Source organism: Myzus persicae, unplaced genomic scaffold (genome assembly GCF_001856785.1).
Source record: "Myzus persicae strain clone G006 unplaced genomic scaffold, MPER_G0061.0, whole genome shotgun sequence".
NCBI classification, from domain to species: domain Eukaryota; kingdom Metazoa; phylum Arthropoda; class Insecta; order Hemiptera; family Aphididae; genus Myzus; species Myzus persicae.
Window position 1 is genome coordinate 253722 of NW_019101438.1, and position 12071 is coordinate 265792.

A 12071-nucleotide genomic window follows, 5' to 3' on the forward strand; every position below is an offset into this window, starting at 1 on the left:
TATTATAACTATTTTTATGGCAAACACATTTTTGAAGTATGTGTTATACTATTATATAATATTATATGAAACACGTCCACCAAAACCAACGAAAAATACTTAAAACTATTGACAGCAGTTTTAACTTCTATGGTCCAATATACAGTGGATAAATAATAATAAACTACAACTTCTATATTATATTTATACATAATACATTTAAATACCTATGTATACTATGCATACACTCCGTACATATTTGTATATAGTATTTAAAGTAATATATAAGTATTGTCGATGTGAATATGCGATATTGATTGGGGCCGATCAAAAATAAATTTAAATAAAAGCATCACATACCTATACAGTTCATCATAGAGTATTAAAATATCTAGGACATTATCATACCTATAATACCTGTTGAATCGTAGTACAAATCAAAATATTACTTCGTTATACTAATTGTAATATCAAAGTAGAACGCCGTATATAAAAACGAGTGTATAGGTCAAATTACTTCATGGTATTTTTTTTTAAAGGCATTTTATATGATATGTTTATTTAAAAAAAGTTTACAATAACAATATTGTCATTCTATTCTTAAAAAAATGTTATTATTTCATTATTCATTGTAACATATGAATAAGCAATAAACGAATTTTATGTAGTAGATAGGTAGGAACAACAGAAACTTATTTTCTTTTTTTTTATAAGACAAATTCACAAATTTCCAAAAAAAAAATTGAGTTTTATAACTTAATTATTTTAGTATAACATTTTGAAATATACATAGGTATAGGATACAAAGGTTTTATATTATCTATTATAGGTAATTTATATAAATATTATAACTATAACTTTTTCAGGCTATAATTTTGTAGCTAAAATAACTATTTGTTAAAAGCTAATAAAAAAAAAAATTCAGAAACATAGACGAATAGTAGTATTTAGGCCTTGAATAATTAGGGAGGCTCGAGTTTCACCTAAAATTAATTATGTCATAGAAATATAATATAAATAAAATATATAGTTATGACAATTTTTTTCTGTAGGGAATAATAAATATCTAATAAAACTCCTATCATTTGTACACAGGTTCCCTCCACCTTCCCAATCATTCAAAAGTTACGCTCAATAAGGTCTTATAGAGTTGTACAAAAACATTCTTAATATTTTAATATGTTTATCATGTATCCCAGTATAGAATAGCATTCGAACAAAATATTGAGATATTGAGACGTAAAAAAAAATAATAGTAAAAGAGCTGTATATTATATGTATATATGCGCGCGTTGAAGCCGATGCACTTTCACTGAAATGGGGCGTCAGAGGTTTATAAAATTATAACTGCTTTGGACGAATACAGTGATACACTGATAAACAAATACTACGTCACACACTCACATGGCACACATACACAAATATGTCGTGCTCTATTGTCGGATTGTCCACATATCTTCCCCTCATATAGGTCCCCTACCAACTAGGTACTATATTATATACTATTAAATAGGTATAGCGATATTACAGGTACTCTAATCATTACCACAACTATTACTATACTCAACTACTGGGTATATCATACATTATATGTAAGTATATATATTATATACATATATTATATATATTATATACTAGTAGGTACTCTCCCTCTCCCGTTTCCCTCCGATCAAATAGTAATATATCCCGAGGCACCTGTTGATATTTTGCTGACTGATTTACACCGCGTGTGTGCACCATAGGTATATTGTTGTGTACGTTCTTTTTGACGGACGATGTTTTCACGAACTCAAAGTTTATTATATTTTACTCGTTTAAAACGATTTCGAAGGTCAAGGACCGCGACGGCGGACATCCTCTTCACTCCCTCTTTGTCCGTAAAATAAGTGCGCTTTTACGCGCACTATACGCTACACATTACTTTTCCCCCTTCGAATTAATTATTATTGTTAAACTTATCGTCAGACTGCGCCACCGTCTAAAGTCCATTTTTACAATCACACGTACACACACACATACATTTCAGAAATAATATATATTTAGTTAGGTATTCATAATATGTTTTTAAGTTTTATGTAATTTAGTTACATGTGACTCACTCGATTGTCTCGACAACTGCACGGAGAAAAACGACAAATGTTATGCATACATCGCAATCTATATTGACATATTGTATACAGAGCGCGCAAGTGTATGTTTTATGTAGTGTAATTAAACATTATAGTCACTTAACAAAAAAAAACATGATTATCTTTAGCAAACGGGTTAGAAAAATGTGAATTTTCCCAGACGTTACTTAAAATATGATGTATTATCACTGGTAGTTGGTATCGTGCGTATGATGACGTCTACAGGGATCGCTAAAAAGTATAACTATAATAATATTATATTGAACTATAAAAGAATGTCAGAGCACCGTTTGTTTTCTCTCTCCGACCAACGAGGAATAAGGCAAATTGGCGTTCAACAGAATCGATAATGTGTTGTTACGTCTAATGATTTGAAATTTTATCAAACTTAAAGTTAAGATCTGTGTTGCTTTTTACGTTTTACGTTTGTCTTTTTACGAAATAAAAATGTTTCCACTAAATTTATCAGCATTTTTAAATTATAATATTTTGCGTATCATAATTTCTATAAACATTAAAATATTGGATAAAAGCCAACTTACTAACATAGATAATGTTCTTAACTTTAAATTGTATAATAGGTCAATAATTTACTTTAATATTAAAATTTAAAGCTAACAATACAAGGTTGGTTCTGTTGTACTCAAATTTGTCATGTTACGAGTGGGAATATTGCGAAAATATGAGGGGCTTTAAAGGCTAATCTCCCCCAAATAAAAACTTCAATGGCCCACCCAAACATTTCCTAATTCATTTTTAACCTTACAATACAATTTTCTGCTGAAAAAATACAAAAAATGGTACTTGTGTAGTATAAACTACCTATCAAAAAATTGTACGCGTGTATTCAAGTATTTTAAAATGTTATATATTATTATACGTCATGTTGATTTTAGTATTTTACGTCATCCTATAGATCAATAAGGTAAGTTGTCGTTGTGTTGATGAATATTTACCTGTTATCATAATGGTTAATATTGGATAGTATCATATGACTGTTAATGTTGTCTATAGTAATAACTCAAGTCACTAGTAAGAGATAAAATCAAATAAAAATATAAAAATGTTTTAAGAATATGCCAGGTATGTCAAATTTTCTGGTATTAAACCAAGAACCATACTACAAAAGTCCCTAAAAAAATAATCAGCATTACAGGAATAAATGTCTAATATATTATTAAATTTAGATAATCAGGTAATGAAATTAATTGATTAACTTTGAAGTTAACTGTATTACTAAACATATTATTTTATTATTTTTGTAGGTTAGCCTACTGCCTACCCATTACCTATACATTAATAATAAATTTCTGAGATATGAAATAATTTTCACTTAGAGGTACAATATTAGTATACTACTATTTAGTATTAATGTAATTTGCCAATACCCAAAAAAGTCATTAATCCAACTATTCAATAAATTGCTAAATTTGTTAAACTCCTATATTATAATTAAATAATATATTTTCCTATAATGTTTATAAATTTTGTACAATATTTACATATATATTGTACTACATACTCGTATAATAACCCGTTATAAAAAGTAACAAAAATAAATACTACTGTTATCTGCAATTTGGAAAATTGAATAGCTAAGTCTAACACAAGTCTCATCCCCCCTATAAAAAAGATAACTCTTGATTAATACCTAGTAGGTAGCAAAAGTGTGTAACTAGTACCTACCTACCATATAATTGTCATATCAACTATAACATATTTTCGTGTACTTACATAAATACGTACTCATACATAGGCATATGCATTTATGCAACAATAACTATACCAAGTAAATGTACATCATTTTATTGTTTATTAGTTATTGCCAAAGTCTAAAATTCTAAAACTGTAAAAGATAAACCGACAAAACCGAAACCTGCAGAGACGGTTATTACCGGTCAGTGTCAAAAGCGTATTCAGTAATACAATAAGAGGCACATAATTAATAGCTTCGTTGAATTGAACTTTGTCTATGGTGTTCAATAAATGCAAATGTGCATCGAAACGAAAACGTGCCGAAAAAATTGTTAACAATTACAATTCTCAAATCTGCCACATAAGAATCTAAATTACTTTAAGTATGAGTTATTTAGAGGTACACAGTAGTACAATACACACATATTACATACCTAGTATTATATGATTTATAGGTATATATTAATATATAGGTATAATAGAATTGGTAGGTAATAATAGAAAGGTAGGTATAAATGTAGTATAATTAATTTTAAAATAATTTAAATGTGTATTGTCAATAATAATTTCTATTTCATTATTCAATTACAATTAATTATTACAAAAACCAGTTATGTACATCAAGTGGAGAGGATAAGACTTTTTACGTTCTACCGAACCAGATCGCCGACCCATAAAATCACGTCTTAATAATCCACACGGAAAAAAAATACCATACAATTATAGCTGTTAAAATTGTAGGTACTATCTCTATTTTAACACTGTCCGCTAGATACAATAATATTAAATTGTATTAATCATCGATTAAAAAAAAATTGTTTTATTATTTCTTTTATCGTCTTTACTAGCTATACTGAAGCAGATATTCTATAGTAATACATAATATGTATTAAAATCTCACGTGTGCTGTACAAAATAACCAGTAGTAAAAAACACAGCGACTTCAACGACTCATTGACGCAACATTTGATTCATGTACAATGTACCTATGGGTATAATTAGTGTTTTACTTTAACCATACATTATTATTCGAAAGATATCACACAATCTAACGCAAAAATGCACAAAAAGCTTATGTGATAAAAGTAGTGTTGACTTTAATAGTTAGATATTAATATACATTATTGAGAAAAGAGTCACTCGTCCAAGCTTCACATTTCAGGTTAGGTTATATGTATGAATGTATAATCAACTCATAAGTAAACATTTTGAAAATTTAGTTAGTAATCTTTAGTCATAATTATTAAAAACATGATTAATAATAAATAATAATCTTACATAGATAAACTTAAAACCTAATTACTATGTACTTAGTAGTTACTCTTATGCTTTTCATTCTTTTCAAAATAGTACCAACATATGTGTATACAGACTACAGAGTGTTCAAAAAGTACAGTCAAAAATAGTATAATACTATAAGGCATATATTTGTTTAAACCTAATTAAATGGGTTGATTGCAGTAGCTGATCCAGAAGTAATATAAATGGAAGGGAAGGGCGATTTTTCAAAATCGAAACTACAAATATTTTAAATGCAACCATAGACTAGCCCGCCATCAAAAATTAAAATTAAAAATTCCATAAAAGTGTAATTATATTTTTTAATGTTTTATTTGTACCTAATATTAATATTCAATGTCTATATCTACTATACTGCTTACTAACTCTCAAGAGGATTCGATCCCGACTGTGTTTTATATCAAAGGTGGGTACTGTCTTTAACGGAAATACGATCAAAACTTCTGAAAACATGCTTAAATTCACCACAAAGTTCATAGGTATTTGAAAATAACATTTTCCTTGTTTGAAATTTGAAGTCTTAAACTTCAAAATTATATTATAACATTTTGTTTATTAAGAATTATAAAATATTAATAATAATCAGTCACACAGCACACACTGTACATAATACAGTGGAACTTCCATATAACGAACTTCCATTTAACGAAATTTTCTATTTAACGAATTATTTTTGAAAACCATATGACCTTCATTGTTAAATACACGTAAATTAACATCTCCAAATAACGAATCTGATGTTTCTACATAACGAAATAATTATTGGATAAAAACTGGTTTTTGTAAATGTTGTCACCATCAAATTTTAAACATAGTTCTAAAATTGTACATGAACAATAAATCAGATAAAGATAAGACACCGAAGGTAGGCAAACTGATTAATTTAATAGCAGTACTTTAAAACTTAAAGATATAGAAACTTTTTACGAAAAAAGTACAATTTATAAAAATAATAAGGAAACAAAACTCGCTAATTATTTCTTTGAATTATAAAATTAAAAACTAAATTAAACTGTAATATTATAATTGATGTTGTTTTTTACATAACATATACAACATAGAAGTAACAATATAATATAATATAAGTAACAACATACAATACAATTTTTAAAAAAAGTTGAAAAAAATACGGAATTCTATTTAACGAATTCTTCTATATTACGAATTTTTTTTGCTGCTTATTCGACTTCGTTATATTGAAGTTTCACTGTATTATTTATTATTATATTAATTTAAATAATTATCACTTACTATACGCACACATTCATACACGATATGATACGCACGCACACTTCGAAAGTTACCCGTATATAACTCCTTAAAAATAATATCGCACCCCCTAAAAATTGAATATTATGCATACTTATACTGTCTTAGATTTTAAAAAAAATATTGTTATAAAAACTACAACCACGATGTAGAGAAAATAAGTTGACACCATGTCACTGACACCGCTTGTACACATTCCGCTCGCAAATTTTCTCAACAGTTTGGTAGTACAAATGTGTCGTGCAGGTGGCGCCACCATTCGCCGGAAGGCTGGTTTTTATATTATGAATACCTACATATTTTTTAATGTAAAATATCAAAAATGTTCACACATTTTTGTTGTTTATGATAGTATGATACTATTACTTAAAAATTAAAAATAGTAGCCGAGTAAGAATTATTTTTAAGTGATTATTCTGTTCAATTAGGTACAATTTAAAATAGTCTCAATTAAGGAAGTCAAATATTTTAACAACTATATTATGTTACACGGTTATAGGTATCAGTTTAGACTGCTTCTCTAAACTTTTTTGTTTTTATTTTTTTTCTCTAGAGGCGTTCTCTGCAGCATCTTGTACAAAATACATTCTAGGTTGTAAGTAAAATGTAGTAATATTTTTAGTTAATGCATTTGAAATTATTATGATTTTTTATTTGAGTATTTGAGTGTAAGTTTGGTCAGTAGGAAGTAGTTTTTTGAGCTTTTATTAACAGTTAAAACTCGTACCTTATACTTATTGTATCAATTAATAAATGAACATATAAATATCACACAGTAAATATTCATTTTATTTAAATAAATAAACGTGTACGATATGCAGGCTACATACCGTGTAATGTTATTACGATTTTAACGTAATAATTAGTATATGATTCAGAAACATTGGTTTATTTTAATAATCTATACAATAGGTATAACGTAAAAATATATATTATTTTGTCATGCAGTTTATTGAAATTTGAACAAAAATGTAAACACTTTAATAAAATTTAAATGTAAATCTCCATTATGACTATAGTATAAAAGTCGGCCTTCGTGCGAATTGTGGCGTACTCTGGTAATAAATTCCGAACTACCAAACTGCGGTGATTTTTTGCTTCAATATCGTAATTGAAAGATACTATTTTATAGAGCGGTGTCGTCTTATCTTCTCTATGCATAGTGACTACAACATTAAATCTATTTTTTTCGGGACTCAGTCCAAGGGGAGAGGGCTGAATATTCGCAACAGGCTTGATTATAAATAAATACATTATTATAATAATATATCTACTCAGCAACAAATAATTACAATACTAATGCTCAATAGGTATACACACTCTAAATATATTTAAACATGGTTTAGACAGTTAAGTAATATTATATCGATCTCTAAAACGCAGTCGGAAGCATGCAATGATTGTCGATTGATATAATATATGAATACTACACAATTTGGTATATCGCGGTCAATTTCATTGCTTTTCATCCGTGACTACCATTTTCAATAAGTGATTTATTTTACTTCTCTTTAGACATACATGAACATAATATCTCAATACCTTAGTGCGCATTCTAAGGCGTAGCCACACGTAAGCATATGTTTGCTTTGCATTTACGTCTTACTCGTACAAATTATTTTAAAGTATATTGATGTCATATTAATACAGTTACAGAAATATGATTTGCAACTAATAATATACAAGTTTCAAGTATAACGTATACCAATAATAATATTATATTATAGATTGAAAGGTTATTAGGGAATATGACTGCAGTAAAATAGCAGCACATATAATAAGAAACTCGTATCAACGATTAAAAGCAAAACATATTACCTGCAATGTCAATAATTTTTTTTTTAAACTAGTTATATTATTATTAACTGAGGTATCGCCTGTATATATATTTTGTACGGTGCAATAATGACTATAACATGAATCAGTCCGAGACGTATAGCCGTAGATAGGTTCACCATCGCGTGGGTACACGTCATAATCAACGATAAACGTCCGTATGGAAATGCAATTTTCCGCGACAAACAATTATGCGGTTAATAAGTGGCGATTATTATATAGATACGGACTACGGTGCATTGACTATATAATGTTTGATTATATATATACCTAACATATATAAATACACATATATAGGTAAAAAGACCATTGACAATGCGGGTCTAGCATGTACTGAGAGCTATATAAAAGCTATATGTATACATGATAAATATAATATAATAATATAATATGGACGGGGGGACGCACCGCAACGCTACAACTCGCGGTTTAACCGCACTCCTATCCAAAACTTGTTGAACGATTTCCAACAAAGTTTCCACAGAAAAATGAAAATACAATACAGAGAGTGATTATATCATAGGTATTATGAAATCTCCCGATAAAATATGTTTTGTACCTATTCACGGTCTATAATTATAATATCGGTCAAAAATAGTTTCTGCGGAGGCATATTGTGTTTATATGTACCTTTAAACCGTATATATTATATACTCGTATATTACGAGTATTTAATGCATATTTTGTAATTTCATTTAAAAAAAAATTTCCACATCACCTTTATAGGTATGCGGCTCTACACACGAACAAATATAACGCGATAGTACATACACATACACACACAAATATATATAGGTATGTATAAATAAAGTGAAACATCGGGAAAATTGATTTTCCGCGAGAGAGTCGCCGAGAGCGCTCGGCAAAGGATTATATATATAATATATACATAAAAGCGGGTGGGAATCGATGGGGAGCGGCTGTGCGGCGGCAGTTCCTCCTCCAGATCGGGTGGCCCGGACGGGGTGCGTCCGTTCTCCCGCCGGGACTTCGGCGCGGCTATACCATATGTTAGCGACGAAACAATTAATATACCATACGACAACGATGATTTACTGTCAACGCATACTGTGGACACTATATTCATATCCAGCAAAGTGTCTGTTTAGTAACTATATATAATATAAAATTATAGTATGAATGCCGGTCAAATAAATTGTGACAATCTATATTTGCACGTGCTTGTCCAACGATCGACGAGAGCCATCTGCGTGATCTATACTCACTAAGCTCAGTGCTCGAATTCAGGGGGTGGAGCGTTCCCCTCCTATACTTATATTTTTGCCTAATTTTCCTAATCGATAAGACATTATATTGTTTAAATCTTCGGGCATGATTTTTTTACATACTTTTGCAGCATCCCATTTTAATGCGTATTTCCCAATTCAAGCATTGTACACCGCGCGATAATACAACAATACTGTTGTTGTTTATGATACGAGCTCGAATCCCAGACGGTGGCGTTTATTATCCATCGTCATCATCATCATCATCATCATCATGTCTCATCGAGTCCGCTCTCTCAATGACCGTTCGGGCGCATGGAGAAAGGCGCGCGCCAATATACAGGTTCCTGTTTCCGCGAGCTCGAGCGCGCTCGTGTACACGTGAGCGACGGAGTTTCCTCTCACTTTATATCTAGCTCGCTCACTCTTTCCCTCATTCCTTCTCTCTCTGGTGTCACTCTCGCTATAAAGTCGCGTTCCGGGTTCACCGCGCGGAGTTCCGATGTCGTACGCTGCACGCACGAGTCATCGCTGGGTAGACACAAGGCATATAATGATAACGATAATAAAATACATTTATAAGTATAGTATATGATACTAGGTATATGGTACTCGGCTGTCTATACCGCTCATAACAGGAACAATAAAACGTAGGTGTATAATAATGTATGAATCATATATTGTATAAGTATACCGTATGCGCTTATTATACCGCGCATACGCTTGTGCGTGCCATCCGCTTACCTTGTATTGTACGGCAGCAAGACGCCGGGGACTGTAAGATGTTCCACCGTCGCCGAATGCTGCGGACGACAGTGGCTGATGACGGTCGGCCGGCGCGCCGGTCTTGTCGTCATCGCAGCCGCCGTCCTCGTCGTCGTAACGATTTCGGTGCTGTCGGTGATTGTTGTTGGGATAGTGCGAGTCCTGTTGTCCCCGCTGTAGCTGTTGCTGCTGCTTGTTGAGACCCTTGGTTCGGAACGTCATGACCACCGGCAGAGTGTGATCCGTAGAACCGTCCGCGGACGAGTACCACGGCACCCGTCGCCCACGCACGGGCCGGATATCCGACGAGCGAACCGTTTTTTTATGGGGAGCGCGATGTAAACTCGAACGAACTCACTCACGCACGCGTACCGAGCCGCTCTCTCACTAGCCCCGAGAGACGTCAATATACGTGTGTACGTCGTATGTATATGCGGGTGGGAGGGTGTGTGTGTGTAGGTTTGTGGGTGTGCGGGTGTGTGCACGGAACGAGCGACGAGACACGAGCACTGCACAGATTAGTCCCCGGAGAACGGAAGTAGGGAAAACAAAATTATATGTACGTCACTCGACAATAGATAATAATGTACTATATTATTGTCAATACACACGATATTGCGATGAATATTTACCGGGTGCGTTGACGGACTGTCCGCCACGATGCGGCACACCACTAAATCTGCTGCGAGTCACACGGCACACGGAGATATAACGCCGGACCTGTTGAACGCGAGAACGGTACGGCTTTGACTCGCCGCCGTCGTCAACCGACACGCTCCCCGTGACCGATCCCTTCCACGTCCGTCGCAGCCGCCGTCGTCGCGTCGTCGCCCGCCGCTCGCTATCGCCTTTGCCTTTGCCTTTGCCTATGTCGTGCTAAATTATCATGATAATTGCGTCGCCGTCGCAGAAACTGTTCAACATAGCACATTACCAAAAACCACAATAACAATAACAATAACAATATTACAATCGACCAAAACGACGACGTTGTTGACGATGACAACGGCATCATAACGCGGCGTCGCCAATCCGTCAATGGAAATTAAACATGCGCCTGCGGAGTCAGACCGTCTGTTTGCACAGCCGTATGGATTTTACGATATTGTGTACTTTAGAGGCGTCTGCCAACCCCATCTCGTGACTAGTCTGCCCCGCCGACCTCACTGTACTACACTATACAGTGTACGTAATATATTGTAAATTGTGGTTGGAGGTAAAAATTATCTGTCCAGATATACTATAAAATTCGACATACACCTGCAGTGTTGCTTCTGGTTCGACGAAAACCGTGCAGCTCTTCAGATTCACATGACGTATTATGAAGTTGTATTTTATAAATTTAAAATATTATGATTTATGCACATTTATGATTTGATATTTTTTTTTAGATCGTCCAAATGTAAACACTAAATATTCACGCAACACGTGGTTTCAATGTACAGATAATATTATGGAATTTATTTTACGTTAGATGACGCATTAGCTTGCGCTTTGCTGTACCCGCGCGTTGTGCACTTCGTATCAACTAAAAGTTATAACACTTAGATGGATTTTTCAAAACTTAGATTTAATCACCTTTTTTTAAAGTCTGGTGACGCTATAAATGTTAACGGGTGAGGTAGTCACCCTAGACCTTACTAGAAAATTATGGATGTATCAAATATTAAAGAATGCTCTAAATTATGCATTTTTTAATGTAGATGGGTGGTTGCGTGTTATGTACTTGTGTACTTGTGTGTACTAGGTATAGTAGGTTAGTTTTACTCTACCTGTTATGTAATACTTGGGCCTCGCTGCATTAAGTTATACTATTCAGTATAAATGATCATTGACTGGCCTTTCAGTTTTTGATTCAAATCTGTAACAACAA

General features: G+C 32.6%; 1 protein-coding gene across 2 annotated transcripts in view; it reads right to left on the bottom strand.

Moving 5' to 3' along the window:
- The window catches only part of LOC111029083, a 33245-nt gene extending 22764 nt beyond the window's left edge, over window positions 1-10481 (bottom strand). The window contains exon 1 of one of the 2 annotated variants that reach the window (XM_022307930.1): window positions 10178-10481. In XM_022307930.1, coding sequence (XP_022163622.1) covers window positions 10178-10420 — 243 coding nt within the window. In that variant the 5' untranslated portion in view covers window positions 10421-10481. The remainder of the gene's footprint in view (window positions 1-10177) is intronic. The other variant, XM_022307929.1, reaches the window with a different exon arrangement.
- Between the last annotated feature and the right edge of the window lie 1590 nt (window positions 10482-12071).